The sequence below is a fragment of the Oncorhynchus kisutch genome, linkage group LG4 (assembly GCF_002021735.2).
Source record: "Oncorhynchus kisutch isolate 150728-3 linkage group LG4, Okis_V2, whole genome shotgun sequence".
Lineage (NCBI taxonomy): Eukaryota > Metazoa > Chordata > Actinopteri > Salmoniformes > Salmonidae > Oncorhynchus > Oncorhynchus kisutch.
In genome coordinates, this window is record NC_034177.2 from 81,124,522 (window position 1) to 81,144,037 (window position 19,516).

Sequence of the window (19,516 nt, forward strand, 5' to 3'; positions counted from 1 at the left end):
CTGAGTGCTCTGGAGCAGGATTTCATCAAGGATCTCTCTGTACTTTGCTCCGTTCATCTTTCCCTCGATCCTGAGTAGTCTCCCAGTCCCTGCCGCTGAAAAACATCCCCACAGCATGATGCTACCACCACCATGCTTCACTGTAGGGATGGTGCCACGTTTCCTCCAGACGTGACACTTAGCATTCAGGCCAAAGAGTTCAATCTTGGTTTCATCAGACCAGAGAATCTTGTTTTTGATGGGCTGAGAGTCTTTAGGTGCCTTTTGGCAAACTCCAAGTGGGCTGTCATGTGCCTTTTACTGAGGAGTGGCTTCCCACTCTACCATAAAGGCCTGAGTGGTGGAGTGCTGCAGAGATGGTTGTCCTTCTGGTTGGTTCTCCCATCTCCACAGAGGAAATCAAGAGCTCTGTCAGAGTGACCATCTGGTTCTTGGTCACCTCCCTGACCAAGGCCCTTCTCCCCCGACTGCTCAGTTTGGCTGGGCGACCAGCTCTGGGAAGAGTTTTGGTGGTTCCAAACTTCTTCCATTTAAGAATGATGGAGGCCATGGTGTTCTTGGGGACCTTTAATTCTGCAGAAATGTTTTGCTATCCTTCCCCAGATCTGTGTCTCGGAGCTGTACGGGCAATTCCTTCCACCTCATGGCTTGGTTTTTGTCCTGACATGCACTGTCAACTGTGGGACCTTATATAGACAGGTGTGTGCCTTTTCAAGTCATGTCCAATCAATTGAATTTACCACAGGTGGATTCCAATCAAGTTGTAGAAACATCTCAAGGATGATCCATGGAAACAGGATGCACCTGATGTTGAGTCTCATAACAAAGGGTATGAATACTTATGTAAATAAGGTATTTCTGTTTTTATTTTTAATACATACACTTAAAAAAAACAGTTTTTGCTTTGTCATTATGTGGTATTGTGTGTAGATTGCTGATATAAAAACATTTATTTAATCCATTTTAGAATAAGGTTGTAATGTAACAAAATGTGGGAAAAGTCAAAGGGTCTGAATACTTTCCCAATGGACTGTATGTATTTTTTGATGTGAGAAGGGAGGGGGGCTTATAACACGCCAGGCAATGAGATTAATTTACACATCATCATTGTGGACAATCTGTGGACAAACTCTGTTATTATTGTCAATGGCCTCTGTATCAATTCACATCATGTACAGAAGAGACTTTAAGATGGTAGCTTTGCATTCTACAACTAAAGGAGGACACCAAACCAGAGCATTGTATTAATACTTGGGGGGGGGGGGGGGACTAGTACAGGTTTAAACACAAGGAGGGGTTTGGGTGGGGGGGGGGGGGGTGATCGCAGAAGCAAGGATGGGGAGGGACAGAGAAACACACTTACGTGATCTGACATATCCATTATACTTATATTTGGCTGAGGAAAAGTGCAAGAGACAAATGACAGGTTACATGGAGGAAGAGAGTGGTGATGATCATGATGAGGGAGATGGACAGAGACAGACATCCCAGACAGATGTAAAAAGAAAGTTGTTAGACAGTGAATTAGCACTATTTTAAAGCACATCGGTGGTGGCGCAAAATGTGAGCTGAATAGAGAGAACAGTGCAAAACGGCGATGGATGGGGTGAATGAGAGTGACAGATTGTATGGGCACAGAGAGAGCTAGGTAAAACTAAGGACGGGATAACGCTGTGCTTCTGGAAAATGGAACAAAACTGTGGGACGATATCAAAAGCCTCTTTCACGGTTAGGAATCCTTTTCAGATGAGTTGATCTGAACTCACTGCTAAGCACCACTTCACAAGTAGCTCAGCAATGTGTTGAAGTTGTTCCCCATAGAAACTAACCCAAGCATTGATTGATTGATCGATCAGGGTTAGGGTGGGTCTATCATGGCGCTATCAAGAGGGTTTTGTGGAGCTTCATCAAAAGGGTCAAGGCTAAGCTTCCAGGGTAGAGGAGTATTCAATATAGAACGGATGAGCCGAGACTACAGACTGAACAGAACACACACCAAACCCAACCAACATGAGGGAGGGACAAACACACACACCACCGTCTGGACCGGAGCACCCCGAACACACCATAGTTAGTGGCTGTGTCTGAATTCCCATACAGTACCTGTGTCCTAAATAGCAGACTGTTTGAGTATGCGAAAAAATTAAGTATGCAACATTTTGAAAAGGGAAATGAACCAATAACGTGAAACAAAGCAACCACCCATGATGTCTTCTCAGGAGTATCTGAATTTCCAGAAATCAAGTACGGTTTGAATGTCAGGATGTTATACAAATGTCAGCTTCTATATTAGTAGAATTTGATGCGCACTATTCCACAATGCATTGGAAGAGGTGCGAGTGACAGGCCCTAGTTCTCTTCAAGTAGCCAAACAACTAATCTAGGTTACTGAATTGGGAAGATGTCAAGTAGTGAATCATCTGCGGTGGTATTCAAATGTAGGCTAAGTCGTTTTTGGATGTGGCTGTGTTATAGATGTCGTGTTAATCAGGCCTTTTGAATTCAACATATGGATTGTTTAAGTTTTGTAGGCTAGGCTACCTTTTTATTATTTAATTGATGGATCAAGCCTTAGCAGTCATTCTGATCTCTTTCCCAATGATCAGTGCTTTAGTTTATTATGTTGCTGACCAGCGGCTCTGAATTATTTGCAATGCGCTTGACTGTCCATGTTTTTCTGCGCTATAGATTTGAACATTTGAAAGTGTTGGCATGTGTACTTGGCTATTTGACTTAATTTATAAATGTTACAGCACTTTGGTTTCACTAACAAATATGTTTGAAATGGAACCAAATGATCTGTTTCTGTCTTTAGTCCTTTTTAAATAGCATAGATTGGCTATATGGTCTACAGTATAGTGTGAATAGTCTGACTATAACCAACCTGAGTAGGCCTAAAACTACATTAGGTAGAATGTGATAGTCTGACTATAACCAACCTGAGTAGGCCTATAACTCCATTAGGTAGAATGTGATAGTCTGACTATAACCAGCCTGAGTAGGCCTATAACTCCATTAGGTAGAATGTGATAGTCTGACTATAACCAGCCTGAGTAGACCTATAACTCCATTAGGTAGAATGTGATAGTCTGACTATAACCTGAGTAGGCCTATAACTCAATTCCTATTATATTCAGCCAATTAGGAGCATCTACTGCGTTGCGGCTGTGGCATACTGCATACTTTTTTACTAAACTGTATGTGCTAAATAGAATGTTACAATGAGTACATAGTATGCATACATAGTATGCAGTTTAAGAATGTAGTACACTAGTATGGGTATTCAAACACGATCACTGAGTCATTCTGAGTCAGTCGTTTGAGTCGGGTATTTCACAGTTCAAAGAGTAATACAAATGAGATAAAGTGGATATAGTTATTTGTATGAAGGATACAAGAGAGTAATGTAATGTGCAATATATAAGGAATAGGGTACTACTATATTTGTATTTATTTTTATTTTAGGCAAGTCAGTTAAGAACAAATTCGTATTTACAATGACAGCCTACCCCAACCAAACCCGGAAGACGCTGGGCCAATTGTGTGCCACCCTATGTGACTCTGGAATCGAACCAGGGACTGTAGTGACACCTCTTACACTGAGATGCAGTGCCTTGGACCAGTGCGCCACTCAGGAGCTTACGGAATAGGGCGCTATATAAGGAATAGGGCGGTTTTATATAAGGTATAGGGTGCTATTATATAGGGAATAGAGTGCTATTATATAGGGAATAGGGTGCTATTATATAGGGAATAGGGTGCTATTATACAGGGAATAGGGTGCTATTATATAGGGAATAGGGTGCTATTATATAGGGAATAGAGTGCTATTATACAGGGAATAGGGTGCTATTATACAGGGAATAGGGTGCTATTATATAGGGAATAGGGTGCTATTATATAGGGAATAGGGTGCTATTATATAGGGAATAGGGTGTTATTATACAGGGAATAGGGTGCTATTATATAGGGAATAGAGTGCTATTATACAGGGAATAGGGTGCTATTATATAGGGAATAGGGTGCTATTATATAGGGAATAGGGTGCTATTATATAGGGAATAGAGTGCTATTATACAGGGAATAGGGTGCTATTATACAGGGAATAGGGTGCTATTATATAGGGAATAGGGTGCTATTATATAGGGAATAGGGTGTTATTATACAGGGAATAGGGTGCTATTATATAGGGAATAGAGTGCTATTATACAGGGAATAGGGTGCTATTATATAGGGAATAGGGTGCTATTATATAGGGAATAGGGTGCTATTATATAGGGAATAGGGTGCTATTTTATAGGGAATATGATGTTATTATACATGGAATAGGGGGCTATTATATAGGGAATAGAGTGCTATTATATAGGGAATAGAGTGCTATTATATAGGGAACATAGTGGTATTATATAGAGAGTAGAGTGCTATTATATAAGGAATAGGGTGCTATTATATAAGGAATAGGGTGCTATTATACAGGGAATAGGGTGCTATTATATAGGGAATAGGGTGCTATTATATAGGGAATAGAGTGCTGTTATACAGGGAATAGGGTGCTATTATACAGGGAATAGGGTGCTATTATATAGGGAATAGGGTGCTATTTTATAGGGAATAGGGTGGTATTATACAGGGAATAGGGTGCTATTAAATAGGGAATAGAGTGCTATTATATAGGGAATAGAGTGCTATTATATAGGGAATATAGTGCTATTATATAAAGAGTAGAGTGCTATTATATAGGGAATAGGGTCCTATTATATGGGGAATAGGGTCCAACTATATAGGGAATATGGTCATATTATATAGGGAATAGAGTGCTATTATATAGGGAAAATGGTGCTATTATATAGGAAATAGGGTGCTTCTATATAGAGAATAGGGTGCTTCTATATAGAGAATAGGGTGCTATTATATAGGGAATAGGGTGCTATTATATAGGGAATAGGGTGCTATTATATAGGGAATAGGGTGCTATTTTATAGGGAATAGGGTGTTATTATACAGGGAATAGGGTGCTATTATATAGGGAATAGAGTGCTATTATATAGGGAATATAGTGCTATTATATAGAGAGTAGAGTGCTATTATATAAGGAATAGGGTCCTATTATATAGGGAATAGGGTCCTATTATATGGGGAATAGGGTCCAACTATATAGGGAATAGGGTCATATTATATAGGGAATAGAGTGCTATTATATAGGAAATAGGGTGCTTCTATATAAAGAATAGGGTGCTTCTATATAAGGAATAGGGTCCTATTATATAGGGAATAGGGTCCTATTATATGGGGAATAGGGTCCAACTATATAGGGAATAGGGTCATATTATATAGGGAATAGGGTGCTATTATATAGGGAATAGGGTGCTATTATATAGAGAATAGGGTACTTCTATATAGAGAATAGGGTGCTTCTATATAAGGAATAGGGTGCTACTATATAGGGAATAGGGTGCTATTGTATAGGGAATAGGGTGCTATTATAGAGGGATTAGCATCATATTGTATAGGGAATATGGTGCTATTATATAGAGAATAGAGTGCTATTATATAGGGAATAGGGTGCTACTATATAGAGAATAGGGTGCTATTATTTAGAGAATAGAGTGCTATTAGATATGGAAAATGGTGCTATTATATAGGAAATAGAGTGCTATTATATAGGAAATAGGGTGCTTCTATATAGAGAATAGGGTGCTATTATATAGGGAATAGGGTGCTTCTATATAGAGAATAGGGTGCTTCTATATAGAGAATATGGTGCTTCTATATAAGGAATAGGGTGCTACTATATAGGGAATAGGGTGCTATTATAGAGGGATTAGGATCCTATTATATAGGGAATATGGTGCTATTATATAGAGAATATGGTGCTTCTATATAAGGAATAGGGTGCTACTATATAGGGAATAGGGTGCTATTATAGAGGGATTAGGATCCTATTATATAGGGAATATGGTGCTATTATATAGGGAATAGAGTCCTATTATATTTGGAATAGGGTCCTATTTGGGATGAGTCAGACAGTGAGCTAGCTAGCTATATTATCCCTCCCTGCTCTGTTCTGTCGTCAACAGTAAAGGTCATAGTGAAGGCCCAGGGCTGCCCTGTGACACACACCCTCAAACAGGGACCCTCGCTGGCTCTGGCATCTGTCGCTATCGATCTGCCCGCGTCCGCAGAGGCGGCAGGCTAACCGGCTAGCGTCTGAGGGGTAGTGCGACAGAGGAACACGGTTGGGAGAAGGGGGAACCAAGCTTGCCTGGTGGACAGGAGCTGTCAGAGCAGGTTTCGGTGATGGACCAGCAGGGCCAGAGAAATGAAAATGCAAACATAATTTCCACGTCAGGCTGGATAAGGAACGCCTGCTGCTGACACACACACATATATACATACATACACACACACACCTCCCTTCCTCCGTAAGTAAGACCCAGACTTGCTCACAGCACACAGACCCGGCTTCAGGTCCAAACCCCTTCTCCTGACCCTAACCCCTGCCGGTCCAGCCCCAGCAGGCCCAGCAGGTCCAGCCCCAGCAGGCCCAGCCCCTGCAGGTCCAGCCCCAGCAGGTCCAGCCCAGCAGGTCCAGCCCCAGCAGGCCCAGCCCCAGCAGGTCCAGCCCCAGCAGGCCCCAGCAGGTCTAGCCCCAGCAGGATCCAGCCCCAGCAGCCCCAGCAGGCCCAGCCCCCAGGCTCGAACCCCAGATGGTCCCCAGAAAAAGTATAAGCTGGGACAAACAATACCCTGAGAGATCAAAAACAGTGTGTCTGTCCCAAAGATGACCTCCACAAGGTTCACCTCCTAGCTGAATCACTGCTCTTACTAAGGAAGAAGCACAACCACTTTAGATTTAGACAGAGCTATGCGTTTCACATGTCTACTATTTCAATTGGCAAACAACTCTGCATTACATGTGATCAAAATGTAACATGTTAATAACATACGACGTGAATTGCCTCGCAGATACATTAAATAAAGAAGAAAACACTATCCAAAAAGAAACCAGTTATCCAGAGAGGAAAATCCATTTCAGATGTGAATGAAGTTGTGATCTGAGACATCCTATCAGAGACATCCTATCCACCCTGAAAGACAGAAAAAAGACAGAGAGAAAATCCAATGACTGCGATCCTTAACAGGCATTGCGACCCTATTCTCTCTCTCCAGAGTAAAATGGGGAAATCCGCAGTTGAAACAATAACAGAGCATTTTCCCCCCTTTCGGTAAAAAGCTGAGGGATGGGGCTGGAGAAATGTAACCATTTGCAAATTCATAGATGGAGCTGATGGTGGCCGACAGTTGAACTAAGCTCACGAGGTAAGTTATATTCTTCATGAATCAATGGGTACATATCATTCATTTATAAGTCCAAAAATGGTTGAAGCGAGTGCAGATTTCCCCTTTAATAAAGAGAACAGGAAGAAATCCAAGGCAGGAAGATTCCCTGAAATCCTAGGAGGGGCTGACGGAGGAAAGAGATCAGTAACTTCCAGAATGGCCAGCTATAGGTGCAGACAGAGAGTAGTGGCCCACCAACCTACAAGAGGAAAAACTCAACATCAGCCGGTTGACACTAATCTAGTCTGAGCTCACTCCCAGATGATGGGAGAATGCTGAGGAGGAAATCAGATGGGGATAGAAGAGCAACAGAGAGCTAAGTTCCCACGCTTTTGAATGCACCGCTCACTGGTTTAATCTGTTTCCACTAGCAATCTGGATGTTGCTAAATAACCAACTAACAAATGTAAAAATGTGGATGAAACAACAACACCCTCGGTAAATAAGATACAACTTAAAAAAGTGACCTATCCCTTCAAGGAAACAGGACATGTTTTCCTGGGTTCCTGATTACTGAGGAAGAGGAGGAAGTCATTTGATGGGACAAAGATCAAGTCTGGGAAAAGAAAGCAAGAGTTCTTTCCATTAATCGTGGGGAGTAGCTAGCTCCCTCAATCCCTATCTGTTGGCTGGTTGGGGCTGGATGAGAAACATGGCTGAGGGACACGATCGGAAGGTAACTGGAAAAGTATTTCCGTGGCCACAAAAGAGGGTGGGATATTGTGAAGAGCCAATAAATCGCTAAGCCCCACCCCCCTGGTTTTCCTGGGAAGTCCAATTTCCCATGGACACCAATGGAGAAAACCCACAAGGATCTCAAACACAAGGATCTCAAACTGTGATTTTTTAAACACAGACTACCTACCCCATGCTAATCAGAAATGATGTTGTGGTGGACTGTCATTAGAATTGCTTCACGGGAACATGGTAAAAGTAAGTTTGTACTGTGGCTAGCAACAGGCTCTGAACAAACTGTCAACATGCAGTCAAAGCTACTAAACAATTTTGGAGATAACCAGTACTCAAATCGTATTCTGATGTCAAAAGCAGATGTGAGTTATACTCCTAAGCTAGTTAACATGCACTACCGGTCAAAAGTTTGGACACACCAACTCATTCAAGGGCTTTACTTTATTTGTACTATTTTCTACATTGTAGAATAATAGTGAAGACATCAACACTATGAAATAACACATATGGAGTCATGTAGTAACCAAAAAAAAAGTGTTATATTTGAGATTATTCAAATAGCCCGTTGCCTTGACAGCTTTGCACACTCCTGGCATTCTCTCAACCAGCTTCACGAGGTAGTCACCTGGAATACATTTCAATTAACAGGTGTGCCTTGTTAATTTATCCATTATTTTACCAGGTAAGTTGACTGAGAACATGTTCTCATTTGCAGCAACGACCTGGGGAATAGTCACAGGGGAGAGGAGGTGGATGAATGAGCCAATTGTAAACTGGGGATTATTAGGTGACCGTGATGGTTTGAGGGCCAGATTGGGAATTTAGCCAGGACATCGGGGTTAACACCCCTACTCTTACGATAAGTGCCATGGGATCTTTAATGACTTCAGAGATTCAAGACACCCGTTTAACATCCCATCTGATTGACGGCACCCTACACAGGGCAGTGTCCCCAATCACTGCCCTGGGGCATTGGGATATTTGTTTAGACCAGAGGAAAGAGTGCCTCCTACTGGCCCTCCAACATCACTTCCAGCAGCATCTGGTCTCCCATCCAGAAACTGACCAGGACCAACCCTGCTTAGCTTCAGAAGCAAGCCAGCAGTGGTATGCAGGGTGGTATGCTGCTGGCAAATTGTTAAAAATGTATTTGTGGAATTTCTTTCCTTCTTAATGCGTTTGAGCCAATCAGTTGTGTTGTGACATGGTTGGGGGGTATACAGAAAATGGTCTTTTACCAAATAGTACTAAGTCCATATTATGGCAAGAACAGTTCAATAAGCAAATAGAAATGACAGTCCATCATTACTCATTACTCATTAAGACATGAAGGTCAGTCAATCCTGATCATTTCAAGAACTTTGAAAGTTTTTTCAAGTGCAGTCGCAAAAACCATCAAGCGCTATTATGAAACTGGCTCTCATGAGGACTGCCACAGGAATGTAAGACCCAGAGTTACCTCTGCTGCAGAGGATAAGTTCATTAGAGTTACCAGCCTCTAATGAACTTATCCTCTGAGTTCAAGTAACAGACACATCTCAACATCAACTGTCCAGAGGAGACTCGTGAATCAGGCCTTCGTGGTCGAATTGCTGCATGAAACCACTACTAAAGGACACCAATAAGAAGAAGAGACTTGCTTGGGCCAAGAAACACGAGCAATGGACATTAGACCAGTGGAAATGTGTCCTTTGGTCTGGAGCCCAAGTTGGTTTTTGGTTGCAACTGCCATGTCTTCGTGAGATGCGGTATGGATGAATGGATCATCTCCACATGTGTATTTCCCACCATAAAGCATGGAGGAGGAGGTGTGTTGGTGTGGGTGTGCTTTGCTGGTGACACTGTCTGTGATTTATTTAGAATTCAAGGCACACTTAACCAGAATGGCTACCACAGCATTCTGCAGCGATACGCCATCTCATCTGGTTTGGGCTTAGTGGGACTATAATTTGTTTTTCAACAGGACAATGACCCAACACACCTCCAGGCTGTGTAAGGGTTGTTTTACCAAGAAGGAGAGTGATGGAGTGCTGCATCAGATGACCTGGCCTCCACAATCCCCTAACCTCAACCAAATTGAGATGGTTTGGGATGTGCTCAGCATATGTGGGAACTCCTTCAAGACTGTTGGAAAATAATTCCAGGTGAAGCTGGCTGAGAGAATGCCAAGAGTGTGCAAAGCTGTCGTCAAGGCAAAGGGTGGCTACTTTGAAAAATCTCAAATATAAATATATTTTTATTTGTTTAACACTTTTTTGGTTACTACATGATTCCATGTGTTATTCCATAGTTTTGATGTCTTCACTATTATTCTACAATGTGGAAAAAAATTTAAAATAATAAAACCCTTGAATGAGTAGGTGTTCTAATACTTTTTACCGGTAGTGTACATTTGGAGAATACAAGTTATATTAACTGGCTAGCTAGTTAATTGCAATGTTTTCAATGGTGGTCAATGAGCGTGCGCTAGCTAACCAGCTAGCTAACCAGCTAGCAAACAATGGGGAATAAAAAATATTCATATTTTTCTGAAAACTCTCCGCTTTTGCCATTGCCCTCATTGGCTTCCTGTTGTGTATGATGATGTCATCTTGTTCAGTAGTAAGATAAAGCCCACTTGATATGCTACATATCTACATTATATATGAATATCAGTTGATGAACAAGGCTCTCGTTCCTGCACAAGTCAGTCCTGTGTGCGTGAAATACAATGATCAGGAACAGAACAGAAACACAATTAGCAAGGAGGTTCCTCTATAGGCTTGCGATGCCTTCATAAACAAAGTAAGATAAAACAACAACAACAACACAAATAAACAGAAATAAATCACCCCTTCAACGAAGTCATGTTTTTCTTCTTCATAATTATAGATAATATACAGTATTTGAAAGAATATAACACACGAAACACCAACTGTCTAATAGCAGTCCCCATCCGAGTGGCTGACGGATGTAGCAGGCGCTAGCCACAGAGCTAACAGCTACAGTAGAGCAGCACCACAAAGCAACACCATCACTGCCACCCAATACAACCCACAGAAAATATAATAATAAATACTACTCAAATATAAAAACAATATTATCACAAATACATTTAAATAAGCAACAACAGCAACTATGGAAGCTACGCCACATGGACAACGTTACGGATAAAACACAAAGGTACATGGTCCACACACAGAACAGACATGTAACAGCATGTGTTGGGCGGTGTAACTTACAGGCACGTAAAGTGGTTGCGCAATCATGAACAGAGACAGAGGAGAGTGGGTAGGCCCTCTGTAGGGTGTCCATGTTACTATGTACACTGCCTGACATGCAAGAGCAGTCTCGCTCTGAACGGCCGCAATCAAAACAACATGCCAGTTTCATTTGTTTGTAGGCGGACATCTTGGCTACAGTCATGTTTTGGGATGAGAGGAAGAGGAAAAGCAGCAGGTTAATGGCAAAAGGTGAAATAGTCATCCAGGGAAGCCAGAAGGTAACTCCATAAAGATAATAAATGCAAAGCCTTTAGATACCAGCTCACGCAGGCTTGAGCCCCACAAAAAAAGACCAGTAAAGGGCACCTACAATCAGGGGTTGGAACCGGTTCAGGAAACACAAAAGGAAACCATAAAAGAACAACAATTTTCAAGGAACAGAAACAGAACCGAAAGTCATCTCTAGTATTCCGGAACCGAACCATTATTTTTAAATCTTGAGAACAATTTTTTTGTTCCGAAAATTGTTTTCATGTCTAGTATATAATTATTTTATAAGTGAAGTTCTGATGCTAGTAATAAACTAAACACATTCCAATTGACGTCATGATGTTTAGCGCTTCAAGCCAAGCCCTCGTTATGTCCACCCATCTTTCTCGCTCTCTGCCCACCATTGAAATTTCAGTCGCATCTCGCGCCTGCACTTATACGACCAATGAAACATGTAAACATCTACCCATTCTGTAGCTTCTCTGTCCTTGATAATTGGTGGAGTAAATTAATGAGCTATAAATGTAAAAACTATGTTGATTTGACAGGTTAAAAAAAAGTACAAAAAGGGTTCTGTTTCAAACAAAACGATTGGAAAATAACTTTGGATCCAACCCCTGCCTAAAATATTAGGGTGCTTCATATATGGCAAGAGTGCCGAACTGCAGTGACAATTGTGTGCAATATATTGCCATGGTCAAATTAAGCTCTTTCAATTTCATCCCAAAGTCTTGTTTTGATCAATAAAGTTTTAACAACTTGAAAGTTGTAGTCCAATTTGGCTAGTCAAAATGGTCTCAGGGTCAAGGGTCAAGCTGTGTCCTAAGGCTGAAAATGCCATAACAGGTATAAAGGCAAATATGACAGTGGGGTAACGGGGGGAGAGGATAGAGGGGAATGTGAGGGGGGGAGGTCATTCAGGGCCAGAGAGTAGCATGGACAATGTATTCAGCAGCAAACCTCATACAGACATATAATGTTTCATTCAAAACATAACAGATCATAACATCCTCTATCCGTCCGGCTAAAGGTGTGGATCACGTACCTGTATCCCCTCATGCAGCTGCGGCAGCCGTGGTCTAGGATCCATCACACTAATCTACTGGCTAGACTGGCCAGGCCATTCCATGCTAGCAGGACAAGAGTTTCACTACAGCAGCACTCCTCCAGAAAGGCTTGAGAGGGTGTGTATGTACAGTGCATTGGGAAAGTATTCAGACGCCTTGACTTTTTACACATTTTGTTACCTTACAGCCTTATTCTAAAATGTCTAAAGTTGTTTTACTCCCTCATCAATCTACACACAGTACCCCATAATGACAAAGCAACAAAGGAATGGTCCATAGAGGGGCGGCAGGTAGCCTAGTGGTTAGAGCGTCGGGCCAGTAACTGAAAGGTTGCTAGATGGAATCCCCGAGCTGACAAGGTAACAATCCGTCGTTCTGCCCCTGAACAAGGCAGTTAACCCACTGTTCTTAGGCCGTCATTGTAAATAAGAATTTGTTCTTAACTGACTTGCATCGTTAAATAAACACAAAGTAAAAAATAAAATAAAAAAGTAAAAAATAAGAATGTTTGCTAATTGATAAAAAAATATATATATATATTACATTTACATAAGGATTCAGGACCTTCAGTACTTTGTTTAAGTACCTTTGGCAGCAATTACAGCCTCGAGTCTTCCTGGGTATGACGCTACAAACTTGGCACACTTGTATTTGGGGATTTTCCCCCATTCATTTCTGCAGATCCTCTCAAGCTCTGTCTGGTTGGATGGGGAGTGTCGCTGCACAGCTATTTTCAGGTCTCTTCAGAGATGTCCGATTGGGTTCAAGTCTGTGCTCTGGCTGGACCACTCAAGGACATTCAGAGACTTGTCCGAAGCCACTCCAGTGTTGTCTTTGCTGTGTGGTTAGGGTCGTTGTCCTGTTGGAAGGTGAACCTTCGCCCCAGTCTGAGGTCTGAGCGCTCTTGAGCAGGTTTTCATCAATTATCTCTCAGTACTTTGCTCTGTTCATCTTTCCCTTGATCCTGACTGGTCTCCTAATCCCTGCCGCTGAAAAACATCCCCAAAGCATGATGCTGCCACCACCACGCATCACCGTAGGGATGGTGCAATGTTTCCTCCAGACATGACGCTTGGTATTCAGGCTAAACAGTTCAATCTTGGTTTCATCAGACAAGAGAATCCAAGCGGGCAGTCATGTGCCTTTTACGGAATGGCTTCCGTCTGGCCACTCTACCATAAAGGTTTGATTGGTGGAGTGCTGCAGAGATGGTTGTCCTTCTGGAAGGTTCTCCCATCTCCACAGAGTAATTCCGGAGCTCTGTCAGAGTGACCATTTGGTTCTTGGTCACCTCCCTGACCATGGCCCTTCTCCCACGATTGCTCATTTTGTCCGGGCAGCCAGCTCTAGGAAGAGTCTTAGTGGTTCCAAACTTCTTCATTTAAGAATGATTGATGTCACTGTGTTCTTGGAGACCTTCAATGCTGAAAAAAAATTGGTACCCTTCCCCAATCTGTTTCTTTAACACAATTATGTCTCGAAGCTCTAAGGACAATTCCTTCTACCTCATGGCTTGGTTTTTGCTTTGACAGGTGTGTGCTTTTCCAAATCATGTCCAATCAATTGAATTTACCACAGGTGGACTCCAATGGAGTTATAGAAACATCAAGGATGATCAATGGAAACTGGATGCCCCTGAGCTCAATTTAGAGTCTCATAGCAAAGGGTCTGAATACTTAAGTAAATAAGGCATGTTATTTATTTATTTTTGCTTTGTCATTATAGGGTATATTGTGTGTAGGTTGACAAGGATAAAAAAACAAAATGTGGAAAAACTCAAGGGGTCTGAATACTTTCCGAATGCACTATATTTGCAAGTTACTGCGCATGTACATGATGTATATCACACATTTGAAGCGTGTGTGTGTGTATATATGTGTCAAGATCTTAACCCCAGGAGGAGCGGTAGGTAGTGAAAGCCGTTCTAGATTGCTGTGGCTCTGGTTCAGTGACAGACAACAGTCCCTGTTTCCCATTATCTCTGTGCCAGGATGCCAACTCACCAACTCACACTAACACAATCACAGAAACGCACTCTCTCCCTCTCTCTGGGGAGAACTATACGTCTACCTTTACTGTTTTAACCACATGTGGCTAGGAGGGTTTGTAGCCAGAGAGAGAATGGAGAGCGAGGCCTGGCCCCATCAGGGTCTGTGTGTCCTATAAACAGCATGCACAAGTGCTTTACAAACATGCATAGAGAGATCATAGCGATTAAAGGGTGTGGAGTGGGGTACCTGTTTACAGAGCAGAAAAAGTTTGGAGGCATGCCAGATGAGTGTCATTTCATGCTGAACTATATTATTTGTTCGTTTTCATGCTGAACTCTGAATTTTACTTCTGAGTTTTTTTCTAGGTGGGTATTCAGTTGAACACAGTACGTGTCGTGGTAATTTTGGCTAGCAAGAGATGGGAGGAGGAGATGGAGAACACGACACAACATGACAATGTTTTTGAACAAATGACTTCACACATACCCTTTACCCTGATCTAGCCTACTACAGTATGGACTACGGTGTCCCTTTTAGGACATTCTTCACCACAAGAGTCAACATGAACATGACTGTCTGTGTAAATTTTTTTTCCTCGAAAGACTCACTTTGTGTTCAGACACATCTCAACCAAACCAAAACACCAAACACCATAAAACACAGCCAAGAGTTAATGAAATTATCCCTTTCACTGTTTACTGTAACCATAGAAAAGGTATTACCAGAACAGTCATTCCATTAAAATCAATGGGTCTGTGATGAGTGTTCCAGTTCAATTACAGTGGTCTAAGGGCCTTTAAAAAAAAAACATTCTAGTAATTCTGTGTCTATGACTGAAACACACCCTGTTGCTCATAATATTCTTGCTGAATAGGTTTCTGAGGACCTCAGTGTCAGTTTCCTTCGATAAGGCTACATTCAGGACTATGGCAAGACATCGCCACCTAGTGGCCAACTCTCTAAAGCACTGTCTCGTAGAGCAGTTTTCTTTCACTCAGGGCACTGATGACAGCGAGTAAAAAGGCCCTGGCGACCATCTAGAATTGAAATGAATTACAGTGGGGCTGGGGGCGACAATATTTCAATTCTTAATGCACTGGTGAACTCTGGGTAGTGGTACGATTGGAGCTGGGCAGAGTACCAGAGAACTGGAAAGCAGCGAGGGGGGCTAGAAGTACTGGGGGTGGGGAGGGGAACTAAAAGCAGCGAGGGGAGTGGAGGGTGAGGGGGGTACAACCAGATGGTTTTGATTGTGTTTTGGAGACATTGCTTGCTGAGCTGAATCATTTCCAGATCTTCCCACAAGAACACTTTTCTGAAAATACAACAGTGTAAACAAACAGCTTCAGAGTGAGAAGATTCATTTGAATCTAAATGGTTTTGTTTTTTTCTCTCCCCCCTCCTGATGTCTCTCTTAAATCCATGAAATCCATGACTAACATTACCAATATCAATCTGCATTTGACATTCCATTTTCAACTTACTCAGTGCGTGTCATTAGAGAGAGGGTAAGGAGGACTCATGGAAAGCTGAAGACACAAGGCGTAGGATTGGGTTTCTAATATAATATTGAGGCAAAAATGTCGAAGAGAGTTCATGCACTTCTCCTATAATAAAATCACACTCTATCATACTAAGGGAGTCAGAGGCCGGGCTAGACTATGAGCCTATGAGGAGACAGACTAGATAATCAGATGTAGGTGTGAGTTTGGGTTTGGGTTCTGCTGAATTCAGGTCTGGTCTGAGGCAGGACAGTGTAAAGATGAGAGGCGGGGAGAAGGATGCAAACGCTACACCGGTAACATGCAACATAGAATACAGCTGGCAGAGAAAGAGAAGAGACACTCGCACTGCACTCTGGGTAGGAGGGAACCCGTGTTTTTTTACTCACAGTAAATCACTACCAGAGAGTGGTTAAATAAAGTAGTGGTGTTTCCCACCGGCAGCAGGGGAAGGAAATAACATCAACAACATGTCAATGGTCATAAAAACCTGGACAAAACAAACAACAGAAACAAAACAGAACTAACAGAAGACAAACATTCATTCTAGTAATGGAACTGTCATCTCTCTAAATGTGGCCCTCCTGTTGGTAATACAACAGAGACACAGAAACTAAAATAATCTACAATAGAACTGTCTCGTTTCAGGTACAGTAAATCTATTGGACCAATGCCTGATTCACACTATTGGACCAATGCCTGATTCACACTATTGGACCAATGCCTGATTCACACTATTGGACCAATGCCTGATTCACACTATTGGACCAATGCCTGTTTCACACTATTGGACCAATGCCTGATTCACACTATTGGACCAATGCCTGATTCACACTATTGGACCAATGCCTGATTCACACTATTGGACCAATGCCTGATTCACACTATTGGACCAATGCCTGATTCACACTATGGGGCCAACCCAAACCGTACAGTGCTGGCACAGATATATATTTTCACATTGTCCATTCCAGCATGGTTGCAGAAACTGTGGAGGATGTGTAACCAGGCCAGCCCAGTACAGCTCAGCTTGCCTTCGTTTGGCCTTATAGTGATAATCAGACAATACAGGTCTCTGGTTCTCTCTACCTGACAAACTACCAGGCCTTTAGTCTGAATAAATGAGATGACACAAAGGGAAAGGACAGTGGAGATTGTGTGTTTGTTTGGGCGTAGGCTGCTTACTGTAATTGTTGCTGACCTTTCTAGATGTATGGAGACTGCAGGAGGTGGAACTATTTAACATGTTGGGACAAGGGCCCATGTAGGTCAGATAGTAATAAGGCCCTTAATGCTTTTAATTCAGCCTATTCAGGAAGTAGACTGAAAATACGACTTACTGTATATTATTTTCCTCAATGAGTTTACTTCCTGAATTGAAAAGAAATTGAGCCCAACCCTGGTAAACATTCTCTAATTCCCAGTCTGATCAAAAGTACAAGTTGAGAAAAAGGGTCATGTTCCAAGTCATCCCCCGCTGGCAGAAGTTTATGGTAGTATGCCTGGACCATTACGGTGTTCTGATTCTGTATGGTTTGACCAATAGGGTATGTGGTTGTCTGACCCCATGAACCCTGAGCAGAGGAACGCCATTGGTTCATTTATTATTCCACCTGACTGAGGTCGATACCTCTGCCCATATTACAGAGTCGCTATGGTGACCTGACAGCCTAGCCTCGTCTGCTCAGCTACTTCTGTCACTCAAACTCACTCCATCATTAGCACACTGACAACTCTCTCTCTCTCGGTCCCTTTCCGCCTCCAGACTTCAGTCCACCCTTCTAACTAGTTTTGTCATTATGATACATAACATGATCAGGTTACATATTTTAGTCATGAAATTAATAAATCAAACTAAATGTGCAGAATGTTGCTTGTACTTCTTTTGGATTTAATAAATAATATTATCATGCATTGATTTTGGATTATACCACAATGAAGGTTGAGGAATTGTGATCACAGTTATTACACTTTCAAATGGGACTCAAGGTCATCACTGGGACAATTTCCATTTCAAAGTGTATAATAGCAAAACAATATAGTTATAGCTGTAAAATGATATTCCTATGAGAAACAGTGAGGGATATGACATCATTCATATAGCACATCCTAATCCTAATTCAGCGACAGTGGGAGGTGGGGGAGGGGTTGGGAGGAGAGGAGGGTCATAAGAGGGGTGAGTGAATGTGTTGTGGGCAGGGCGTGGGTGTACTCACGTCGTTTGCAGCCACACTTTTTGATCCGTTTGGGGTCTGTGATGTCATCGTGACAAGCTTTGCAGTAGAAAAATGCTCTGAGGGGAGAAAACAGCAGCATAGACATTTATCATCTCAGTTTGCAACTCACCTCGTGAGTTTGACCCATTTCACCAGGTTGACCTGGGAGTTGGTTTTACCAGCTGGCTGTTACTTTTACCAATGAAACCTTTATTTACAACAATATATTTAGAGAAGTTGAACACAGAAAACCCAGGCAAGGCTTTAAACAGACTTTTCCTGTGGCGTTTTTCTGTATTTTTCCGTGATGGTGGGATGATAGCCATTACCTCTTTACTTCTTTGGCATCACTGGCGATGAAGAACCCCAGAGTTCCTTCCTGCATCTTTACGTGGTTCCCCGGGTTGATGAGGATGCTGGGTAATGGGAGATAGATGACATCACACTCTTTAGAAGCTGTTATGGTCGTTAGAGTCACACTCACGCGCTAATCAAGAGGAATGGTACACACACATCATCAACCCTCTGGCTGGAGCTACAATACAATGACCAGCGAGCTAGAGCAGCCTGATCGGATTGGTCAATGAAATCACAGCTTCTGCAGTCTCCAGTTGTTTAGTTTGGAGAGTAGTTATAATGGATGTTTTGTAAATGCTCAACAGTCTAGGCTAGCAGGCCACTGTATAGAGGTGGTATAGTGGTATAGTGTGGTGGAAAAACACCTGGTTTCCATGTTTTGCCACCTTCTCTGAGGCTAATCATACAGATCGACAGAATGCACAACAGCATGAGTTGGTTGGTCAATTTGAATTATTTTTCTTTTTCACCATGGTCTGGAGTGGATGTATGGGCAGAGGTAGGAGGAGTGAAGGGGGGGGGGTCAGAAATAATTAAAATTGTTGTTGTTATGGAGTGGTTGCAGCCTCAGCAGTCAGTTAGATACTGTTAGCAGGGTCATTACTGGACAGTGGAGTGTTACACTGCAGTTAGATATCGTTACCTGGGTTATTACTGGACAGTGGAGTGTTACACTGCAGTTAGATACTGTTACCTGGGTTATTACTGAACAGTGAGTGCTACACTACAGTTAGATACTGTTATCTGGGTTATTACTGGACAGTGGAGTGTTACACTGCAGTTAGATACTGTTACCTGGGTTATTACTGGACAGTGAATATTACACTGCAGTTAGATACTGTTACCTGGGTTATTACTGGACAGTGGAGTGTTACACTG

The 19,516-nt window shown here is 42.2% G+C and overlaps 1 protein-coding gene across 9 annotated transcripts in view; it reads right to left on the bottom strand.

The window, feature by feature from the left end:
• The window catches only part of LOC109890060 (calcium-activated potassium channel subunit alpha-1), a 310,642-nt gene that overhangs the window by 46,700 nt on the left and 244,426 nt on the right, over positions 1 to 19,516 (bottom strand). For 4 of the 9 annotated variants that reach the window (XM_031823762.1, XM_031823760.1, XM_031823761.1 and 1 more), the window contains exons 17-19: positions 18,610 to 18,696; positions 18,281 to 18,357; positions 16,454 to 16,462 (exon numbers count right to left, since the gene is read on the bottom strand). In XM_031823762.1, coding sequence (XP_031679622.1) covers positions 16,454 to 16,462; positions 18,281 to 18,357; positions 18,610 to 18,696 — 173 coding nt within the window. Of the gene's footprint in view, positions 1 to 11,252; positions 11,427 to 16,453; positions 16,463 to 18,280; positions 18,358 to 18,609; positions 18,697 to 19,516 lie in introns of all 9 variants that reach the window. The other 5 variants (XM_031823765.1, XM_031823764.1, XM_031823766.1 and 2 more) reach the window with 2 other exon arrangements.